This window comes from Octopus sinensis, linkage group LG26, assembly GCF_006345805.1.
Source record: "Octopus sinensis linkage group LG26, ASM634580v1, whole genome shotgun sequence".
Taxonomy (NCBI): domain Eukaryota; kingdom Metazoa; phylum Mollusca; class Cephalopoda; order Octopoda; family Octopodidae; genus Octopus; species Octopus sinensis.
Window position 1 is genome coordinate 18,782,969 of NC_043022.1, and position 24,997 is coordinate 18,807,965.

Below are 24,997 nucleotides of genomic sequence, written 5' to 3' on the forward strand. Positions count from 1 at the left end.
ATTTCTTGCTGCTACTGAAGTAAGCTTTACATTTCTCTAATATCCTCCGCTTTATACTCTTTATATTCCATGGCACTTTCTTTCACGACCATATATGCTTGGCCAGGGTCGTGGTGTTTTATCCCTCTAGGATGCTGAAGGAGGACTTCAGGTTCTGAAGGTGCCAAAGAATTTAAACAAAACATAAATAATAAGCACAAACACACACACGAAGGCTTATGCAGTCTTGCACCCTCCACCCACACCACTCCCTTAAAATCACTGATTAAAAAGTTTTGTGATAACTATTGTACTCCAGGTAAACCAAAATTGAAAGTCAAAGTTGGAGTCCATCACCCTCAAATTTGTAAATCCATGGTTTCAGGATGATACACAAAATAAACAGAAATTACAGGTTACATACATTTATTTATTCATTATAGTCTTACAGCTATTTCGCCCATGCATTTGTGTCGTGTTCATGGTTCAATTTCATCAACAGGCATAGCTGAAACAGCTGTGACTAATCTGAGTTTCTGAATTTTCTCTTTTGTTCATTTTTGAATTTTTCTACGCTTGGATTTTTCTAGGTTCTTATGTGAAAACGTGTGAGAGGAATGGCAGTTGTGACAAGTGTTTGCCTTGTCCCTCTGGAACTGGGAACCTATTCATCACGTCATCATTTGATGTCAAAAGATGCCATAAAGATAACTGCCCCACAGGTAAATATCATTTCTATTACAATATCACTTTCTGTTCAAGAAAACTACACGAAGGCGGTGAGCTGGCAGAATCGTTAGCACACCGGGCGAAATGCTTAGCGGTATTTCAAATTCCGCCGAGGTCGACTTTGCCTTTCATCCTTTTGGGATTGCTTAAATAAGCGCCATATTCACACTGGGGTCGATACAATCGACTTAATCCGTTTGTCTGTCTTTGTTTGTCTTCTCTGTGTTTAGCCCCTTGTGGGTAGTAAAGAAATAGGTATGTTAGATACACGATTTTAGCCACCACCTCACCCCCACCCAACAAAAAATTCCTCATAACAATCAGTTCTCATAAACTTTAATACGCTAAAAACTTTTCTCCCGCAAAATAATCACTACTGAAACTAAATTGTTTCTATCACCATTTCTGCCACAAAAATTCAGTGGCCTTGTGCAAGGGGAGACAACTCCTGGTATATTATTGCTTTTAAAAGAATTGCCTTTTTACTTTCTTGTTTGCGAAACTGTGTTTGTACAATCTATGTATTTATTTTCAACACTTCAAAGGCGACCGCACATCGCCTGTCAACTATCGCCCCGTCAGTCTTACTAGCTGCATCGCCAATCTGATGGAATCCTGTATCAGGGAAACCCTCTGGAACTTCTGGAAGTCTCACAGCCTCATCCAGCCGTCACAATTCGGATTTATTCCTAACTCCAGCTGCTGTAATCAACTCATCGAGTTTCTTGAAGACGTTACCCAAATCACTGATCGCGGATCCTGGGTGGATGTTGTTTACCTGGACTTTTCAAAGGCTTTTAACTCTGTGCCACACAAAAGACTTACGGTGAAGCTTTCTGCGTTGGGTGTAAGAGACAAACTCTATAACTGGCTGAAATCCTTTATTTTCAACCGAAAAGAGGTTGTCACAGTTCTAGCACAGCACTCTTCGCCCTATGAGATGACATCTGGTGTACTACAGGGATCTGTTCTTGGCCCCCTTTTATTTGTTGCATATGTTAATGACATAGATGCCAACTTAAAGAATGCCACAGTGCTGAAATATGCAGATGACATCAAGCTGTATCTCGAAATAAAGAGGTCAAATCCTGTACACTATAGATCTCTATTGCAAGCAGACCTGGACACAATGCAGCAGTGGATCATGGACTGGCAACTCAAGCTGGCTGTGGACAAATGTACCACCATGCATTTTGGGAGGAGAAACCCAGCGTCCACCTACTCCCTCCACAACACTAGTCTCAAAAAGTCTTCATGTGAACGTGACCTGGGTGTTATTGTCAACAGTGATTTGCGTTGGACAAAACACATCACTAAAATTGTCAAGAAGGCTGAGGGTGTCTTGGCATCACTCACCAAATCCTTTGTGAGCCGCTCTCCGGCTATCTCTCTGCGGCTTTATCTAGCTATGGTAAGACCTCACCTGGAATTTGCATCACCGGTCTGGAACCCCTATCTTGCCCAGGATATCAATTGTCTGGAAGCTGTTCAGCGACGTGCAACCAAAAGAATACCCTCCATCAGGCATTTGCCATATCCTGAACGCCTTACTTCCCTGGGCATGGACACATTGAAACTCCGACGTCTGGCAGCTGACTTGGCAGACACCCATAAAATTATCAACCATCGTACAAACAATAACTCTGAGCACCTTTTCAAACTCCACCCATCTAACACCCGTGGACATGTTTACAAAGTCAGAAAACAGCACAGCTCCCATGACTTCAGGAAACATTTTTTCACGCTGAGAGTTGCTGAAGCATGGAACAAACTGCTGGCATCAGTTGTTAGTTGTCGGAGCACTGCATCCTTTAAAACTTCCATGCTTTCTGAGATTCGCCAACACTACACCTGATTTTCTCTTCCCCTCCATACACACGCAAGCATGTATCTGACTCATACATTGTTCGCTTTCCAGACATTTTTACATTACTGCATGTACTTTATATGCACTTTCTGACAAGTTGTGGTGCACCTGAGCACTGTATACAATAATTTCATTATATTATTATATATAAAGTTTATGCTGCATTAGAATACACAAATTCTGCAATATTTACCAAAGAGAAAACTGTCATAAGGTTATAATGTTGCATAAAAGCACATCATCATTGCTGTCACCAGCGGTAGACAATCACTGGCCTTTTGCGACCTCAGCACTTGTTTCGGCTCTATATTTCCATGTATATCGCTAGCGCAGCAGTTACTGCTATTTCTGCTTGGTGTCTATCATTGAAAAGGCCAAATTAGGCTGAAATTATCTAATCTAGTAGTCCGAGCAGTGGAACCAATAGTGATTGTCTGCCACTGGCAATAGCTGTGGTATACGTTTACGCATGGCTTCACCACGTTAGAGTTTTATCTCTTGGTAAATATTGCAGTATTTCTTTGTTCTCATGCAACATCCACTTTTAAGTGGTGAATATTTTACCTTTGCATGTGTCATAAATTTTGACAAATTAAACGGAAACACGACCAAGGAACAAGCAGAAAATTCACTCACAAGACACAGATGTGCTAATTCCTCGTCAGTTATCGCTTCCCCAAAAAATCCTTGCAATGTCCCATCTATAATGATAATATTGTTCATATTTTGGTGGTGTCGACGGGGAAAGGCTGCTGGAAATATTGGGCAAACGATGGTGACATTGATGAAAATAAACACAACACGTAAATGTGAAAATACAAAGTAAACAATAAGCGTACTAAATATATATTTTGTAAACAAAGGAAGGCTCTAAATGGAGAGAAATGTATGGGTAACACAAAGGAAAATGTCCAGTAGGTCTGGAAACAGAAAGGGGACAGGTGGAAAGACTGAACAAAAGGTGTAAAAAAGATAAATTGTGTTGAAAGTAGAGAAAGAAGTAAGAGAAACCCACCAAGGTACGCTCAACTATCTACACTCGACAAGTCCACACTTGATAGGCTACGCTCAACAAGTCCACACTTGACAAGCTACACTCGACAAGCCCACACTTGACAGGCTACACTCGACAAGCCCACACTTGACAAGCTACACTCACCATTCTCCTTATCTCTCTCATTCACCCTTTTTCTTTCTCTCACTCTTAAGGTTCCTTTCGAACCTCTGAAGACAAGTGTGAGTGTGCCTTTCATGATGGTTACATAGAAACCGAAGACAAAATGTTCTGTCAAAAAATTGATCGCGTATGTCAGCCAGGACTGGAATTAAACTTTCGAGGTAGGTCACATGATTCCTTAATTTCCTTATTTAATTATTCTTTCACAGATTAATAACTGCTTCTCTTCTTCTCATATGCCACCAGTGAGGTATGGAAATAACGGCAGCTGAATTTCCTTGAAAGTTGATCTCATAACCATTGTCATCATCAGCACCAGTTTCACTGCCGTCATCATCACCACCACTGTCATCATCCTCATCACTACTATCACCACCACTACCACCATCATCATCACTCACACCAGTACTATCGTCACCACCACCACCACCATCTTGACACCAAGCAATAGTTGTAAATGAGTGCCACTGTCATACAAGCAGGGTCGTTTCATTTCCAATCTTCCATGGAAGCATGTCTAGCCATGGAGGAAATAAAAGTTGACCTCGACCGGAAGAAGACAGGGTGTTTGGCAACACTGAGGACGAGGACAACAGCAGCAGCAGCAACAAGGGTCATGATGACAATGGCAACGATAACGATGATGGTGGTGGTGGTGGTGGTGGTAATGATAATAACAACGATGATGATGATGATGATGATATATAAATATGTAATTCATTTTCTTTTCCCATCCTCCCATTTTTGTTTTTTCTTACAGGTAGATGCGAGACTTGTGCAGACGACCATTACAAATACTGGAATGGACATGGTTATTGCGTTAAACAAATGGAGTAAGCCAGCTTTATTTGTTTTGTTACTTTATTCGTTTGTCATTGGATTACAGCCCCAGCTGGGGCAATGTCTTGAAGGGTTTAGTTGAACAAACTGACCCCAGTACTTATGTTTTTGTATTGTTTTTTAAAGTTGGGAATTTATTCTATCAGTCTCTTTTGCCAAACTGCTAAGTTACAGGAACATAAACAAACCAATACAGATTACAATACATAGCAGTATGTTTTTCAGTCTGTAGGCCGAGAGAATCTCCTTATGAAAGTGCCAAACTGAGGTGGGTTGGTCAGTTGGTGTGCATGGAAGACACTCATTACCTAATCAGCATTTCAATTCCATTTTCCATCCTGGCATGGGTTGGACGGTTGGACTGAAAACAGGTAAACCAGGGAACTGTACCAGGTTCTAATCTGATTCGAGATGGATGCCCTTCCTAATGCCAACCACTCCAAGGGTGTTGTGGGTGCATTTTACATGCCAGTTACGTGAGACCATCATCAGACACAACTATGATCTCACTTGGCTTGATAGGGCTTCTCAAGCACAGGACATATTGCCAAAGGTCTCGGTCATCTGTCACTGCCTCTCAGAGACTCAGTGTCCGAACAATGCTTTTTACCTTACACAGGTGCCAGTCACATGCCACTGGCATCGGCCACAACAATTTCACTTGGCTTGACGGGTTTTCTAAAACCCTTCATCATGGTCAGCTTAGCTCTGGTGCTAGGTCCCAAGGCTGCCCACTGCTCTGTTGTAAGGACACTCTAAACACCTAATTCCTTCCAATATACCGTTGTTTAACACTGGCATAAATGTATAGTCCAATTTCTGATCTGTCCTTTCTCCTTTTTCAGTTGTTCTAAAATACGTCTCTCCAAAATACCTGGAAATCATACAATCCCTGCCACATGTCTTGGCTTCAATGATACATGTTCACGTAAGTCCTTTTGAACTGCACAAATACTTATCCATAATGCACTCATATATCTTTTGTATTTTACTTGTTTCAGTCGTAAGACTGCGGCCATGCTGGGGCACCGCCTTCAAGAATATTTAGTTGAATGAATTTGACCCCAGGACTTGCTTTCTTAAAAATAAGCCTGTTAGTTATTCTCTTCTGTCAAACAGCTAAGTCAGAGGGATAGAAACATACCAACAGCAGTTGTCAAGCAGTGGTGGTGAACATACACACACACACACACACACACACACACACACACACACACACACACACACACACACACATAAGCAGCAGTAAGAGTAAAAAACTTTGCTTATATTTTTTTTACTTCTTTATACTTTTTTCTGTATTGTTGCCCTTAGCCCTGTTTTTTCTTGTGCATGTATGTATATAGATGTGTATATGGACCTTTTTGGTGCGCGCGTGTTTGTGTGGGATTTTATATATATATATTTTTGGAGAATGGTGTGGGTGAGAATGTGTGTGTTTCAAGTGAAGGTGAATGAATGTATACTTATAAGGCATATGTATGTGGGTGTGTGGGCGCACATGTGTAGGTATGGACATGTGCGCTTATGTGAATACTATGAACATCTTTACCCCTTACTTTTACTCCCTCCCCTCACTTAGTGATCTTTTAAACAGCTCTTTTGTCTTAATAATGGTCAATCACACAGTAATTTCCCTTTTTTTGATGCTCATTTTCATGGCATTCTTTCTGATGGCCGGATAACTTAAGAGATGGTGGTGTGGGTTTCCGCCCCGACATCCGAAACTCGGAGGTTTGATTTATACCTGTGTTAAACTCCTGGCGATGCTCGGGGCTGAATTGCTTGAAAGTACTGTTAATGATTGCACTGAATTATGATGATTATTCAGGAAAATATTGATATAAGTTTACGGTGGGAGATAAGGACTTAACGATCAAATGTGTGCCATTGCATTGTTTTGGGGGAACCAAATTTCTAATGAGCATTATAGTGGCACCAACTTTAAGTTTGAGAATGTGTGGTGGTAGTCTGGGGGGCTCAAAGGAATTGAGTACCTCTATTGGATAGTTGATGACGTCCTCTGGGTCAGGAGTTGTATCGATAGACTTATATACATAGACATCCCCAGGAATGAGTTTTAGCATTTCATCATTAATATGGTGAACAGTTTTATTCCTCGGGGCCAGAATAGCCCTTTGGCCAATCCAATCCATATTCTGATAATTAGCTTGTAGATCTGGGAACACTGCATCTCTGAGATCAGAAGGCATTTTAACAATGGTACAAATGGAATCGATGGCAATATTACCATTTTCATCCCCTGGTATTTTGCCTTTGCCAAGTGCAAGGAGGGTGTGAGAAAATGCTGCTGATGTGATATTATGTTGCATATGAGTACGCATATTGGTGTGAAGTTTGAGAGTCTTCACCAGTGGCCACAATGTGGATGACTTAAGACATGCACTTACTGCATCAGTTCTAGTCCCTTTGGGAATAACGGGAAGTGTTTGTCGGAAGTCCCCTGAAAGAAGAAGTGTTATGCCTCCCATGGGAGCTGAAGAGTGTTTGATGTCTCTGAGAGATCTATCTAGTGCCTCAAGAGCACGTCTGTGGGCCATCGTGCATTCATCCCAAACGATAAGCTTGCATCGTCTGAAGACTTCTGCCTGATCGGAGCTGTTACTGATGTTGCAAGTTGGTGTCTCAGTCTTCGCTAAGTCAAGCGGAAGCTTGAAAGTGGAGTGAGCTGTCCTGCCGCCTGGCAACAAAGTAGCTGCAATTCCAGATGATGCCACAGCTAGGGCAATGCCTTGTGTTCGCCTAATCTCAGCCAATATTAATTTGTGAGAAAGTTTTCCCAGTGCCCCCAGGAGCGTCCAGAAAAAATATCCCCACAGCTTTGGCCCGGACTGAATTAAAAACGGAGTTGTAAGCGAACTTCTGTTCTGGAAGGAGCTTTGGCTCATTGTCGGCTATGTACTCGGCAAGCTTGTCAACATTAAAACATGTCTCACGCAGCAAATGTAAAGACAGAGTGTTTGTGCCTTCCCGGTTTGTTGAAGGTAGGCCATAGACCGGCAAGGCACTACCGCCCATATCAAGTACAGTATCTTCGAACGTAGTTTGTTACCACACAGCCACACCTGCCCCTATGTATGTGTGTGTGTGTGTGTGTACGTGTGTGTGTATATATGTGTATATATATGTGTACATTGTGGCTGTAGTGTGTTGGATCATAGGTAGGTGTGTTGGATCAGATCTAAACTGGGGCTAAACATCAACATTAACAGCAACTACTATCACTACTACTAGTGCTGCTATTGCTACCACCATTACCATCACAGCCACCACTCACCATTACCACCACCGCCAGCACAGCAATTACTATTGCCATAACTGCTACAACTTCAAAATCTATAAATCAATTTCTTTTCTTTCTTATTTCTTACTTTTATATATGCTTTTTTTTTGTTCTTTTTAATTGAAAGCAGAAGAGAGGTTCCCACCATTACCTCCAGGCTGGAAACCTAGAGGATCACCGATTCCATTTGTTCAAGGAACAACAAGGCGCCCTATTTTATGGGCAAAAATAACAACAAAACCTCGTTTGCTACAAACAACACACATAATAAATCCAAAAAAAACATCACAGGAGACAACTTCCAATGAAACATATGAAGGAGCTGCATATTCCCCTGGGTAAGTGGCAGATTGATTTGATACTCAAGCACATACATGGGTCCATGCACGTGCACACACATACACGTTTTATACATATAGATAGATATTGAACCTCATTCACATTTTGAATTTAGCGGTACTAACACTGAATATTATCTGTCTGATACAGTTAGGTGGAGAGATAAGTTCAATTTTTCCAGTACCTTCGAATTTATTATTTCAATATTTAATTATTGATGGGGTCCTATGCTGAAGAGGAAAACGGTTGGTAAAGTATAATTCTATATTCTTCATTCCAACCTAATTCCGAAACGTGCGTCCATAGGTGACCAGATATTGATTGATTTTCATTACTTCTTCCTCTCTGCCTGTGTGGATTGTTTTCAAGTATTTGGTTTTCTGGGAGTCCCTTTTTAAAGTAGAAGAAATAGCTAACGTTTTTTGGCTGCTATTTCTAAACTTCGGTATGTGGTAAAGCAAATCTTTGCTGAACCCTAATTATTTAGTATCACTATAGATAGATAGATAGAAATAGATATATAGAGAGAGATATATTCATATATTCTATACATATCTATGTATATATATATATGTGTGTGTGTGTGTCTGTATATGTATATATACAGAGAGAGAGAGAGAGATATATAAATACATTTGCAAATATATATAATGGCAACATTATGTATATATATACATATAGATATGTATATATATATATATATATAGATATAGAGAGAGAGAGGGGGGGGGAGGGGGAGGGGGAGGGAGAGGAGTGAGATATATATATATATATATATATAAATATATATAATGGATTTGCAAATATATATAATGGCAACATTATATATATACATATAGATATGTATTTTTATATATATATATATATATATATATACACAAGAATAAAATGAAGTAAGCAACATTCAGACAAGTGTCCCTTTGAACTGTGAAGTCACAACAAACAAGAATGTCTCACACACACACACACACACACACACCATCCACAAATAAAAATCGTGCAATATGGGCAATTTGTTTTCATTATCTTTTCAGTATTAAATTTAATGTATATAATGAATATAATTTTAATATGCAATATAAATAAATAAATAATTTTAGTATGTATAAATAATTAATATAATTTTAACATATATATATATATATTATATGTATATATATATATATACTGTATATGGGAATATATTTGAGTTTATATATCTCCTTCACAGGACCGTCCACGCCTGCATAGCAGTTATTTGTGTACTCTTTATAATTACCGTCATACTATTTGCTTGTAAGTATAATAATTCTATCTGTTGTTCATATTGTACTTGTGTGATGACAGGCAGTGATAGGCTAGGAGTGGTTGTTGTGATGGTAGCCGGTTGTGTTGTGGTAGTTGTCGATGAGGTCACGGCACTGGTGTTTGTTGTGATGCTTGTTGCGGTGGTGGTTGATATTGTGGTCGCGGTCGTTGTGATGGTTATCCTAATTGTTGGGTTGCATCAGAATATATGATGCTGGTTGTTTGTTGTGGAGGTGGTAGTGATGGTGGTGGTCGTTGCTGTTGTGGTTGTCTTGATTGTGGTCATTGTGATGGCAAATAGTGAGTGTGGTGGTGGTAATCAACTTGTTGTTGTGGTAGTTGTTGGTATGGCAGTGGTTGTGGTGGTAGTAGCTGTGTGTTTTGTAACACTTGTTGTTGTTGTTGTTGTTAAAACAGTTGATATTGATGTTGTTGTTAATGTTACCATTGTCTTATTCAACTCTCTCTCTCTCTTCTATTTTTCCCACACACAACAGACATTGTAAGAATAAAACGTAAGTATAACCTGCAATATTTTCCTGCATCAAAACTGTTCACAACCAACAAAAACTTGCCACACCCTACACACATATACAGCCATGTGTAAAAAGCTTTACTGGTCACTGTACACCCTTTAGGTAGGGTACCCCATGATTTATATGCACAACATAAAGAAAATAGCACAACAAAAACAACAAAACTTTGTACAAATTACAAAGGTCTCGTCTTCTGTCACATAGGAGGGCTATGTGTATAATATCAAATAAGTATTTATGCGTGTGCATGTGTGCATGTATGTAGGTTTGTATGTATGTTTTTGTATATATGTTTATGTATGCATATGCATATATATATATGAAGGGGTACTCAAAACTGGAAACATTCTCTGAGGGACAACGCCATTGCAGTTCAAGCTTCCACCACTACAAGCCACTTGATGCAACCCTCAGGCATCAGTCTGACAACAGGCATCACCGTGTGAAGTTGAACAGCCACATGGTGTGTCTTTGCTTTGCAATGATTCTCCCCTCTTCATCAATTTTTGCAATTGCTGAAACAAAGCAATAGCGTGCTTCCATGAAATTCTGTTTTCTGCTGAGGAAAACAGTGACCGAAACAGTTGTCTAGCTTCAAACCGCTTACAAGGACACTGCTATGAGCAAAACATGAATTTATGAATGCTTTTCACATTTTATGAATAGTCACTTGTTCAGGACAACCGTCGACCTCCTGAACAAATAAAAACATCATGAAAATTCATGAACCGATCTTGGAGGACCGCTGTTGAATAATTGACAAGCTCGTTGATTTGATTGGTGTGTCCTGGAGCTCCTACCAACAAATTTTGAATGAAGAACTGCATATGAAAAGATTTGCAGCCAAATTTGTGCCTCACTTGCTGATGGAAGATCAAAAGCAGTGACATCCGAATGCATGTCACGAACTGAAAGAACAGCTAGAAGTTGATCTGAACCTTTTTTTTTTTTTGAAGGTCATCAACTGGTGATGAAAGCTGGTGATACGGAATTTGCAGGAGAGGAAGAGGTGAGGGGGAAAAAATGACGGAAGTGATAAAAAGCATCATTTTGCAAAGAGTTGCAGCATTGCTTCCAACAGAGAAGAATGCATCTGCATCGATGCATTGCTTCAAATGGAGAATACTTTGAAAGCGATAAGAGTGAAAACATGTAAAACTAAGTGAATAAAATAATATTCCAAAATTCCAGTTTCTTTTGGATACCCCCTCATATATGTGTGTGTATGTATACACACACATACAGACACACACACACATATTTATATATCATCCAATGTTCTGTAATTGGTGAGATCAGCAAAATAAAGACTCTGTTCAGATTAAATTCAAGCTATAACGACTTTCCTGTTGTTTACAGCACAATAATCTGACAAGCTTGTATAGCATGTCGTGGGTTTCCAAGCTATCATCCAGGTTTTTAACAGCGTGAAACTAATAACAGATTGAATATAAATCCTGTGTATAGTGGTTTCAAATTTTGGCACAAGGCCAGCAACTTTAGGAGAGGGATAAGTCAATCATATTGACCCCCCAGCATTCAACTGGTACTTTTTTTATCAACCCCAGAAGGATGAAATGTAAAGTTGACCTCAGTGAAATTTGAACTCAGAACGTAAAGACAGACAAAATGCTGCTGAGCATTTTGCCCAGCATGCTAACAATTCTGCCAACTGACCACTTTAAAAATCCTACATGCACATACATACATACATATATATATATATATATATATATATATATACATACATATATACATACATACATACATACATACATATATATGTATATGTATGTATGTATGTATATAAGTATATGTCTATGTATATGTATGTGTATCCTGTGTTTGTGGAGAGATGTCCTTGCACTGTATACACTTGAACAAATGAGATATTTATACATATATATGTATATATATATACATATATATATATGTATATGTGTGTGTGTGTGTATAAGTATGTTTATATGTATGTATGTATTCGTCACTAAGTGTTATGGCTGTTTATACACCTTACCACTAAACTTAAAAGTGTGTTGGAGCTGGAAGGGTTTGTTGTGGGAGGGTGTGTAGATGACTGCTGTAAATGGTAAAAGCCAAATTCCATGTTTCTTCTTTTCTTTCTTCTGCAGTTCAAAGCCGCAAGAAACGTAAGTAATAACTTCTTCACATATTAAGACAAACTAAAGAGGGAGTCAACAAATGGTTAGTTAACCTGCTAGAAATAGCAAGTCAGGTGCCTATCAAAGAGTACTTTTCTGACTTGAAAATATGAAGGACACTCTAGGTAGTGTATACACCATGTCAGAGTAAAAGACATGACACATTAAATGATGTAGTCCTGGATACACTATGCCACAATAAAATCAGGAAACATTTGATGATGTAGTCTTAGATACACTATGTCAGAATAAAATAACAGGCTACATTAGATGATGTTGTCTTAGATACTCTATGCCAGAAAAAACAACTGGATACATTAGATAATGTTGTCCAAGATACACTATGCCTGAATAAAAGACAAATCACCTTCGATAATGTAACCCCAGGCCAAAACTGAACCAGTTGGCCTATTATTAGTTACGCACCATCGTACAACATTGGCAATTCTACAAGTCATCTTTGTCTTGAAGAAATGTATTATATAATTACCTGTAAATTAATTTTATTAAATTTTAATGGGAATTTTATAATGAAATGCTGTCACAAATTTCAGAAGGCATTTAAGTATTTCAATCATTAATTATAATTGATTTTAATATGTTATATAATGAGCACAATTTTTCTTAAATAAAGTTTGCTATATTTAATGAATAGATAACTATTTGTCATAGAATCTCTGTTTCTAACCATCAAAATGTAGAATTCTTATGTTTGGTTTTTATTCTTTTGTTATCCACTGGCATGCTTGAGAAAACCTGTTGAGTCAAGTAAAACCAATATCGTAGCCGGGGTCAGTGCCCCCTGACTGGCTCCTGTGCCAATGGCACATAAAAAGCACTATCCAAATGTGCTCGTTGACAGTCCTGCCTTACTGGCTCCTGTGCAGGTGGCACATAAAAAGCACCAATCGAATGTGATTGATGCCAAGCCCACCTCACTGGCTCCTGTGCTGGTTGCACATAAAAAGCACCCACTACACTCTCAGCTGTAGAAACTTTGCCAGACCAAATTGGAGCCTGGTGCAGCCGCTAGCTCTCCAGACCTCAGTCAAACCGTCCAACCCATGCCAGCATGGAAAACGGATGTTAATCAATGATGATGATGATACACACACACACACACACACACATAAATATAGCAGAATAATAAAAAAAGTTCTTGGTACAGTATTATATATCTGAAAAAATTAGTAGAGATGGCATCCACATTTTTCAAATATTTATATTTATATATATACTAGCAGTATCGCCCGGCGTTGCTCAGGTTTGTAAGGGAATAACTATAAAGCATTTTTAGAGAGTTATAGCCAAAAAATAGCAAAAAAATGGAAAAAAATTATGGTAAATTTTTTTGAGAGTTAAAAAAGGTGGAGTTGCGTCCCCTAGACGGTCTGTGGTTTGGGTTTCTGATTCTCGACCCCATGTCGAATTTATCGATTTTTTCAGAACTGGGGGAACTTTTCAAAATTTTCGCTGCGTTAGTTTTGAATTATGACATTGGGCTATGTGTGTGTCAAGTTTTCATCAGAATCGGTTGAAAGCCGTGGTCAGAGTGAGGGTACGAGAAAACAGACACACAGAAAATGCACAGACAAACTGCCGTTTATATAGAGAGAGATATCATCATCATCATCATCATCATCATTTAGCGTCTGTTTTCCATGCTAGCATGGGTTCGACGGTTCAACTGGGGTCTGTGAAGCCAGAAGGCTGCATCAGGCCCAGTCAGATCTGGCAGTGTTTCTACGGCTGGATGCCCGTCCTAACGCCAACCACTCCATGAGTGTAGTGGGTGCTTTTTACGTGCCACCTGCACAGGTGCCAGACAGAGCTGGCAAACGGTCACGAATGGACGGTGCTTTTACGTGCCACCGGCACGGGGGCCAGGCGAGGCTGGCAACGGACATGAACAGATGGTGCTTTTACGTGCCACTGGCACGGGGGCCAGGCGAGGCTGGCAACAGATGCGAGCAGATGGTACTTTTACGTGCCACCGGCACGGGGGCCAGGCGAGGCTGGCAACGGACACGAACAGATTGTGCTTTTATGTGCCACCAGCACGGAAGCCAGATGGGGCGGCAACAGCCACGATCGGATGGTTCGCTTAACCACAGCTGCAACTTCCACTGATGTTGATCGGCCTCAATTTTGGTTCTGCTTTCTGATATCTGATTTGATTTGGTTTGATTTTGATTTTGATTTTGATTCTGACTGTTCTCACTGGTCTTGCCGGGTCTTCTCACGCACAGCATACTTCCATAGGTCTCGGTCTCTAGTCATTTCCTTGGTGAGACCTAAAGTTCGAAGCTCGTTCTTCACCACCTCGTCCCAGGTTTTCCTGGGTCTACCTCTTCCACAGGTCCCCTCAACTGCCAGGGTGTGGCACTTTTTCACACACCTATCTTTTTCTCTCAAGGTACTTACACTCTGTCGATTATGAACACTGACATTACACATCCATCGGAGCATACTAGCTTCATTTCTTGCGAGCTTAAACAAATCCTCAGCAGTCACAGCCCATGTTTCACTACCATGTAGCATGGCTGTGCGTACACATGCATCATACAGTCTGCCTTTTACTTTGAGCGAGAGGCCTTTTGTCACCAGCAGGGGTAAGAGCTCTCTAAACTTTGCCCAGGCTATTCTTACTCTAGCAGTTACACTTTCAGCACACCCGCCCCCGCTACTGACTTGGTCACCTAGGTAGCGGAAGCTATCACTACTTCTAGTTTTTCTCCCTGGAACGTGGTAGAAGTTGGTCTCTGCATATTTTCAGAGTTTATTGCTCCTGAGCATCTGCCACAGATAAAAATATTTTCCTAGTTAGTCTTCCTTTGACATTACTACATCTCTTATGCGTCCATAGCTTACATTTGGTTCATCTTATAGAGTTTCTACCTACGCCTTTTCTACAGATCGAGCAGGGCCATCTACTTGAAGGCGTTTGTGATTAGTCTACCTTCCTTCTTATTAGGACTTTGGTTTTGGCTAGGTTGATTCTAAGGCCCTTCGATTCTAAACCTTGCTTCCACACCTGAAACTTCTCCTTCAGTTCTGATAGAGACTCAGCAATTAGAGCAAGGTCATCAGCATAGAGGAGCTCCCAGGGGCATCCTGTCTTGAATTCCTCTGTTATTGCCTGGAGGACTATGATAAATAGGAGGGGACTGAGGACTGAACCTTGGTGGACCCCAACCTCTACCCTGAATTCTTCACTGTACTCGATGCCAACCCTCACCTTACTAGCAGCGTCTCTGTACATGGCTTGTACAGCTCTCACTAACCATTCATCTATCCTTAGTTTCCTCATTGACCACCAGATAAGGGATCGGGGGACCCTGTCGAAGGCTTTCTCCATATCAACAAAATCCAGGTATAGGGGCTTGTCTTTGGTTAGGTATTTCTCCTGTAGCTGTCTTACTAGGAAGATAGCATCAGTAGTACTTTTCCCTGGCATGAACCCAAACTGCATCTCATCTAAGCTAACTCTCTCTCTAATTAGTTGGGCTATAACCCTCTCCGTAACCTTCATTACCTGATCCAGCAGCTTGATACCCCTGTAGTTATTTGTATCTAGGGCGTCACCTTTACCTTTGTAGCAGTTGACTATTATGCTGCTACACCAGTCATTGGTTATGACTCCTTTGTGTATCACCTGGTTAACTATACGGGTGACTAGGCTATAGCCGACACTACCAGATATTTTGAGCATCTCTGCAGTAATTCCTGATGGGCCTGGGGCTTTCCCTGTTTTCATGCTTGTAATTGCCTTAACTACTAAGGAACTGTCAACTCGGATTGCTGGTCCACTGTTGGGTCAACATTCGGCAGACTCTCTTTATCCCATTCATTTTCCTCATTCAGCAACCTTTCATAGTGGCATCTCCAAACCTCTCTCTTGCATCCTCATTTAGCGCAAGTGAGCCGTCATCCATGCGAAACATTTTTCTCCTACAACGTCACGATTCTCTCTCACACACTGTCTTGCTATACGAAATACCTCAAGTCTTTCATCCTCACGGTGCAGGACATTGGCAAATTTTTTCTTATCTGTTTCCCCTCTGGCTAAATACACCTGCCTCCTAGCTTCCCTTCAGGCAGTCTGATACACTTCCCTGCTACCACTGTTCTTCCAGTCCTTCCAAGCCTATTTCTTTTGTCTAATAGCCCTGTCAACAATATTGTTCCACCACCACGTTATTTTGGGTCTTGAGGGGACTTTGCACCAGCCACAGATCTGGTCAGTGGCTTTCAGCAGGTTGTCCCTCAGAAGCGTCCAGTTGTCTTCTACCCCATGTGTAGCTATACCCCCTTCTATTTCGTCAAAGGCTTCAAGTAACATGTCTCTAAATCTCTGTCCATTCGCAGGGTCTTTAAGCTTCCAGACCCTTCTTCTCCATGTTGGTCATCTTCTAGTCCTCCTCTTAGTCCTGATCCTAAAGTCACTAACTACCAGTCTATGTTGTGGGGTGCATTCTTCGCCTGGGAAGGTTTTGGCATTTATAAGCAGCCATCTTTCCCTTTTTCTGGCAAGGATGTAGTCGATTTGGCTAGTATGCTGGCCCGATCGGTAGGTGACCAGGTGATTTGTCAGTTTCCTGAAGTTAGTGTTGCAAATCATAAGACTATTCGCATCGCAGAACTCCAGCAGCCTGGTTCCCTCCTCGTTGCGGGAACCATAACCGTAGCCTCCATGTACGCCGTGGAAGCCCCCAGCATGTCGTCCAACATGCCCATTGAAGTCACCAGCCACAAAGAGAAGGTCCCTGTCGTTCATCAATGAGGTGGTCTGCAGTAGGGTGTCATAGAAACTCTTTCTGTCCATCGGGTAGTCCAGACTGAGGGGAATAGGCCGATATAATAGTTGCTAATCTATGATGAAGCACTATTCTAATCTTAAGTATTCTGTCACTTACTCTGATTACCTCAAGTACTTTATCTACCAATTTTTCAGTGAAAAACCCCGTCAGTGTTTCCTGCCCAGAAAATCTTGTACCTGTGTCTTTTGCCTGTGAGGAACCTAGCAGAACCGCCTCTCCACCTTATTTCTTGGATGCAACAGATATCAACTCGTCTCCGTTCAAGCATCTCAACAATCTCACCAGACCTACCTTTCAGTGTGCCTACGTTGAGAGTGCCAACCCTGAGGGTGTGGAAGGTATGGGCCCTAGAGGCCCAGGGACGGGGAGCAGTGGCATCATGTACCTGAAAAGAAAGCTCGCATTTGGCAGAATTCATAAGCAAAGCAATGATCTTAAGTTCAACCTGCTACACTACACTATCATGTTTTGCGCCGTATGGTCACTACCTTATATAGTAGCGCACTGGGAATGATGGGGTAGAAATTTAAGCGACAGAAAGACAAGATTTGAGACGAAATGCTTTGTGGTCATGTGAATAAGTTTCTATGAGTGAAAGTTATATGTTGTGGAGAAATGCTTCAGCTAGCATTTGAGACAAAAGACAACGATAATAAAAAGAGGAAACAATAAGGTTTTATGGTGATAATACTTGCAAAAAAAAACAATAAAAGGAGGAGTAGGACGGAAACTTAAAAATATCTTAGCTGCTATTTTTCATCCTGAGGTTTGTGTTTCATGTGTTACAGCCAGGAGGAATATATTTATCAGGTAATATATAAATATATTATAATATAACAAACGAAGGCAAAAACGATTCCTTCAAAGGGATTGTCAATTGTATTTCTCTATTAATTTATTATTTGTAAATCATATATATATGTATATATATATATATATATATATCTGTAAAATAATATGTGACAATTATTCGGTAGCCAAGATATCACACCAAAGAGATGGTGGTGTGGATTTCCACCTCGCCATCCGAAACTCAGAGTTTTATCTTGGCTACCGAATAATTGTCACATATTATTTTACAGATAAATTTCCCCTATTTACAAAATATTGAGGTCTCTTTCTTTCTTTTGTTATCTTACCGTTTTACCAATATATATATATATATAGTGCTCAAATTTACAGAAAACAAAAGATGAAGGCAAGTGAAGGAACAACAGGTGTATTAGTTTAATGCGCTGGAAGAATGGAAAACTCTTTAATGTTTCGAGCCTATGCTCTTAGACAGAAGGGATTAAGAGTAAAAAAAAAACTGAGAGAGAAGAAAAAGAAAAATGTGTAGGGATTAATGGTTTGACATATTTGAATATTTTTTGAAACTGCCATTATTCTGTGTTTTTTTTTATTCCAGGAAAGCTAAACAACAACAACAACAACAACAACAACAGCTACAAGAAAATTGGTGAGTCAAGATTCCAGTTTGATATTTTTACATTAATAGTTATGACAGCATGGTCGTGGTCAGAAGACTTTCATCATAGGTTTGCAGGATCAAAGCTGACCTGTGGCTAAACAAGGAAGGGCACATTAGAGAACGTAATCCTAGATACATTATGTCGAAATAAAAGGTGACATAGTAACAACAGCAAAGATGTTGCCAAACCGTACAACCCATGCCAGCATGGAGAATGGATGTCAAATGATGATGATGTATATACAATGGGTTACTACATAGTTTCCATTTACCAAATTCGTTTGTAGGTATTGGTCACCCTGGGCCGTGTTTAGTGTTTAGCTGTCTTGTGGCTTAACCAAGAGAGGTTGTGTGGGTGAGTGGACAGGAAGGGCTGGAAACGGACCCCTCTTTTTCCCAAACCCACATCAACTGTTTCAAGTTGAACTTGGAAGTGAAAGGGGAAGTCAATAAAGACTCTGCCCCTTCTGTGCATATGAAGCTGCACTGGGAGAAAAGATCCCTTATTTTAAAAAGGCAGGTATGAAATTGCATCAGGAAGGGCACACCCTCAACAGCATAGTCATCTAATTCATACTAAGATGGGAAAATAGACAAAGAAAAGAAAACGTGAAGAAACACAGGCGTAGCAGTGTTGATAAGAAGCCTGCTTTGCAACCAAGTGGCTTCGAGTTCAGTCTCACTATTCAGAACTTTAGGCGAGCATCCATTGGGCTAACCAAAACCTTGTGAATGGATTTGGTAGGAGAGAAGTGTCAGTAAGCCAGTCATGTGTGTGTATATATGTGTGTGTGTATGTGTGCTGGTGCTATATAAAATGCAGTTAGTAGACTCTGTTGAGTGGCTAATGTTAGGAAGGGTAGCCAACTGTAGAAATCAAACCAAAACAGACTCAGGACCTTTTGTGCCTTTTAAGGGTATTAATACCCAATTTTTTGCCGTTTTAATGGCAATGCTGCACTTGAAAATATCACCTTCTTGTCTGTATCCTAGAATACAGATTGGAAGCTTTAAAGAAAAAACAAACGTAAGTTTGTTTATATACACATTATACATTTGCTTGTATGTGTGTGTGTTAGTCCCTGCTGCTGCTTGACAACCAGTGCTGGTTTGTTTACATCCTAGTAACTTAGTGGTTTCAGCAAATAAAACAAAACAAAAACAAACTGACACAACAAGTACCAGATCGAAAAATAAATTGTTGGGGTTGATTTCTTCAACAAAACCCGATGCCCCAGCATGGCCACAGTCCAACGACATAAATGAATAAACAGCAAAAGATAAATGGTTGAAAGCTTTATACACAATTTTATATTTCAGATCCTCTGATCCCTTCCTCAGGTTAGCTAAACTGAAACACAATATTCATCCTACCCTTCCATCCATCCTTTCCACACAGTATTCCTGCGTATGTCTTGCTGGCAGAATCCTCAGGCCCTTCTTCCATAGGGTCTTACCAGAAGCAATCATCATTACATTTTCCTGCTGGGTTCCTGTTCTGAAAGGATTCCAACCACTCCTCAAGGAACTAAAAAGTGAACTGACTCATTGTTATAAAACAAAGAACTGTGAGCGATTGGCAGTTTGGGTTGGTAGCAGTTCACTGTGAGCCGTTGATAGAGATCAATGTGTCTTGTGTAAATAGTAATAGTAGTGCATTGTGTATATACTTTCTTCCCCGCTGCTTTCTTACATTATATATCCAATGCAAGGATATATTAATTTCCCAAACATAACCAAATGAGACTATGGATATCATCCAACTCCCACATTCTTCGTCTTTTGCTGTGTCTGCTTCTGGTTCAGCTCAACTTGAAGAATTCGTCATGCAATTCTTTCCTGTGACATTTTAATTGCATGTCTTTGGTACCAGAGCTGTGACCTGTTAATGTGGAGAGAAGTAGCAACTCAACTTGGAGAGACCCCCTTCATCTCTGAGCTAAGCTACAAGGGGGTGTTGAAAAGCTCCTGGCTTTAAGGGTATCACGAAAGACCTTGCTAGAGGCCTGACCTTCCAAGTTCTTTTACAGAGATTAGAAAAACTGAAGGACCACTGCAATAAGTGTGTGAATCTGGGAGGGGGATATGTTAAATAAAATCATAATTAATTGATCCTTTTCAACAGACCCTTGTATTCTCAGATACAATATAAAGCCAATGACAGTGATGATGATGGCTTTAGTGAAAGGGATTGTGTTGGGGACCCAAGAGAAAGGGCCGAAGACAGACTCCTTCCTTTTTAGCTGAACCCTCATCAACTTTTTCAAGTTTCACTTGGAAAAGGAAGTGGAAGCCAATAAAGACTCCCTCTATGCATGGGAGAAAAGGTCCCTTACTTGAAAAAGGGAGGTATTAGTTTGCATGTGGAAGGGCTATGCAATGTTTCTCAAGGGACCCTTCAGAAGATCCCCATTTCAGTTTCTTGTATTCATGATTGTGCTCTATCAAATTTACAGTATTGTACTTAGTTATTTAACAATTTTTCTTTTCAATCTCTTTCTGTTAATGAAGGTCAAGGAAGCAGTGCATCCGGAAGAGAATCAGACCAGAAGAGTGGAATTGAATTAAATGAGCTGCTTTCGACCCAGTGAAAGTTTCATCATCACCATCATCATTTAACATCATCAATTGAAAAAAAAAAAGATGTTGTGGACAGATAAGTGGGATCCAACAAGGATGAAAATAAAATTATAAAAATTATAAAATTTATAGATTTTTAACACACATCAACCCTTTCGTTACTAACCCGGCTGAAACCAGCTTTGGCTCTGAGTACAAATGTCTTGTTTTCAAAAGTTCTGAATTGAAATCTTCCACCAAACCTTAGTCACAATTTATGTTACTAACACTAGCTTAATGATAACTAAGTTATTTTTCTAAAGTCCATATGCTTGTGTGAGGGGAATAACATTATAAACATTTTTAGTAGCAGCCTGCTATTAAATCACTTGGTGGCGGAATACAACGAATAAAACGCTTGATAATTAATTCTTTGTACCAAGCAAAAGTATCACATTACAAAGCAGATAGTAAGTTGTGCCCTGGTGAATCACCCTTATGACTTTAGGGAAGACACTACCTTTTAATAGACATGTGATTCTGAAGACACAATGATATATTATCTTAAGTATTTTATTTGTTTGTTTATTTTATTGATTTAGTTTTTCTTTTATTGTTTTCTTCTTTTTGATTTATCCTATTTCTTGACTGGTTAATTTAAATTTGTGTTTTATGAACATAGCATTGCCACGTGTGTGTGAGTGTGTGTGTATTCACTCCTTGTATTTTAACTATGATATGCTAATGAAATGATAAGAAAATCTTCACTCAACAAGGGGTATATACTCTTTACTCTTATAATGTTTGTTCTACAAGATTTCTTCTCAGTATTTGTATACAAAAGCAGTAAATTAAGAGATACAACTTCATCTTTATAGACGATCAATAACAAATACGAGATCCATGTTATCCTTTGAATTACATGGCAACCTTAGTAGAGCAAATGGTGTAGGAAGACAGTAGCTAGCCCACATATGTAAAGTAGTTTACATTAAGAAGGGCATCCAGCCATTAAAAAAAAAAGAAAAACTATGTCAAAGCAGACCTTGGAACTTGATGCAGTTCTTGGATAGATCGGTTCCTGTCAAACTGGCTGAGCCATAACAGCATGGAACATGGACGTTAAATGATGATGATGATGATGACAACAAAAACGACGACGATATTAGTGATGTTCTGGTTATTAAAATAGTTCAACTCATTGGCATTTAAACCAGCCATATCTGATTAAAATATTTCACCCATTTTATGTTCAAACCAACCAGATCTGGTCTCTCACACCCACCCTACAATGCCATTCTGAGAATTAACAATCACAACACTGGAATCTGAAAGCTACAATACAACACATGATTATGTTAAAACACTGTGAATTAAAAAGCATTTGACAGAGTAATCCAAACACTTAAAGGTTAATCTTTTTGCCCTTTTCAAGCCTAGCCAGGCTCATGGGCCCGGTTTCCCGGTTTCTGTGGCGTATGTGTTCGCCTCAGCTGGACGGGATGCCAGTCCATCGCAGCGTTTCTCAAGAAACAGGAAGAAAGAGTGAGAGAAAGTTGGGGCGAAAGAGTACAACAGGGGTCGCCACCACCCCTTGCCGGAGCCTCGTGGAGCTTTAGGTGTTTTCACTCAATAAACACACATACGCTCGGTCTGGGAATTGAAACCGTGATCCTCCGACCGCGAGTCCTCTGCCCTAACCACTGGGCCAGTGCGCCTCCGCAAAGGGTTAATGGATAGATTTAAATAGTTGCCAGAATTTCATATCTGACTTAAGCCTATAAAGCTTTTCTAATGGGGTGTTGGGCTTATATTTCAATTCTGGTTTATGCTTTTTTATTATCAGCAAAAAGGGCCAACATACATATTTACATCTGGTCTGGGGCCTGTTATTACTTATGGAATAGGCCTAACTGGAAAAAACTATAAGCAGTGTTAGTCTCAACCATTAGTCACCTGATGGTTTGTCCATTATTGGAATATGTATGCATTTATTATGCAAATGTATAGGTATGTATGTATGTATGTGTATATATATATATATCATCATCATCATCATCATCGTTTAACGTCCGCTTTCCATGCTAGCATGGGTTGGACGGTTTGACCGGGGATCTGGGAAGCCAGAAGGCTGCACCAGGCTCCAGTCTTATCTGGCAATGTTTTTACAGCTGGATGCCCTTCCTAATGACAACCACTCCGTGAGTGTAGTGGGTGCTTTTTACGTGCCACCTGCACAGGTGCCAGGTGAGGCTGGCAATGGCCACGGTCGGATTGATGTATTTTACATGCCACCAGCACAGAAGCCAGTCGAGGCGGTGCTGGCATCGGCCACGAGTCGGATGGTGCTTTTTATGTACCACCAGACCAGGGATCCTGGCTGGTTCAATTCGATTTCGATTTCGCTTTCGCTTGCCCCAACATGTCTTCGCAAGCAAAGGGGGTTGGCATGGGTGCCTGTCGTCGGATGAGGTTCTATATCGACTTCGCTTGCCTCAACAGGTCTTTGTGTCCAAGGGAGGAAAGGCATTCATAAGTGGGCTGGGCTCACTTGTCCTGCCTGGTCTTCTCACATACAGCATATTTCCAAAGGTCTCGGTCGCTGGTCATTTCCTCAGTGAGGCCTAAAGTTCGAAGGTCGTGCTTCACCACCTCGTCCCAGGTTTTCCTGGGTCTACCTCTTCCACGGGTTCCCTCAACTGCTAAAGATTGGCACTTTCTCACACATCTATCTTCATCCATTCTCGCCACATGACCATACCAGTGCAATCGTCTCTCTTGCACACCACAACTGATGCTTCTTAGGTACAACATTTCTCTCAAGGTACTAACGCTCTGTTGAGTATGTACACTGACATTACACATCCATCGGAGCATACTGGCTTCATTCCTCACGAGCTTACGCATGTCCTCAGCAGTTACGGCCCATGTTTCACTGCCATGTAGCATGGCTGTTCGTACACATGCATCATACAGTCTGCCTTTTACTCTGAGCGAGAGGCCTTTAGTCACCAGCAGAGGTAAGAGCTCCCTAAACTTTGCCCAGGCTATTCTTATTCTAGTAGTTACACTTTCAGCGCACCCACCCCCACTACTGACTTGGTCACCTAGATAAAGGAAGCTATCAACTACTTCTAGTTTTTCCCTCTGGAAAGTGACGGAAGTTGTTTTCTGCAGATTTTCGGAGGTTAATGCTCCCGAGCATCGGCCACATACAAAAACTATCTTCCCAGTTAGCCTACCTTTGACATTGCAGCACCTCTTATGTGTCTATAGCTTACACTGGGTATTCTTATAGAGTTTCTACCTACACCTTTTCTACAGATCGAGCAGGGCCATCTTCCTGAAGACATTTGTGGATTGTCTACCTTCCTACTTATTAGTACTTTGGTTTTAGCTAGGTTGACTCTAAGGCCCCTCGATTCTAAACCCTCCTTCCACACCTGGAACTTCTCCTCCAGTTCTGATAGTGACTCAGCAATTAGAGCAAGGTCGTCAGCGTAGAGGAGCTCCCAGGGGCAACCTGTCTTGAATTCCTCCATAATTGCCTGGAGGACTATGATAAATAGGAGGGGGCTGAGTACTGAACCCTGGTGGACCCCAACCTCTACTTTGAATTCTTCTGTGTACATGTTGCCAACCCTAACCTTACTTACGGCATCTCTGTACATGGCTTGCACAGTCCTCACCAGCCATTCATCTATCCCTAGTTTCCTCATTGACCACCAGATAAGGGATCGGGGGAACCCTATCAAAAGCTTTCTCCATGTCAACGAAAGCCAGGTACAGGGGCTTATCTTTGGCTAGGTATTTCTCCTGCAGCTGCCTTACAAGGAATATAGCATCAGTGGTACTTTTCCCTGGCATGAACCCAAACTGCATCTCCTCTAAACTAACTCTCTCTCTAATTAGTTGGGTGATGACCCT

At 40.6% G+C, this 24,997-nt stretch overlaps 1 protein-coding gene across 5 annotated transcripts in view; it reads left to right on the forward strand.

Moving 5' to 3' along the window:
- LOC115224785 overlaps positions 1–21,487 on the forward strand; it is a 34,139-nt gene extending 12,652 nt beyond the window's left edge. For 3 of the 5 annotated variants that reach the window (XM_036513796.1, XM_036513797.1, XM_036513795.1), the window contains 10 exons: positions 570–701; positions 3,785–3,913; positions 4,513–4,585; positions 5,438–5,520; positions 8,018–8,234; positions 9,446–9,510; positions 10,020–10,037; positions 12,191–12,208; positions 18,449–18,499; positions 21,023–21,487. In XM_036513796.1, coding sequence (XP_036369689.1) covers positions 570–701; positions 3,785–3,913; positions 4,513–4,585; positions 5,438–5,520; positions 8,018–8,234; positions 9,446–9,510; positions 10,020–10,037; positions 12,191–12,208; positions 18,449–18,499; positions 21,023–21,102 — 866 coding nt within the window. In that variant the 3' untranslated portion in view covers positions 21,103–21,487. The remainder of the gene's footprint in view (positions 1–569; positions 702–3,784; positions 3,914–4,512; positions 4,586–5,437; positions 5,521–8,017; positions 8,235–9,445; positions 9,511–10,019; positions 10,038–12,190; positions 12,209–18,448; positions 18,500–21,022) is intronic. The other 2 variants (XM_029795700.2, XM_029795699.2) reach the window with 2 other exon arrangements.
- The last annotated feature ends 3,510 nt before the right edge of the window (positions 21,488–24,997 follow it).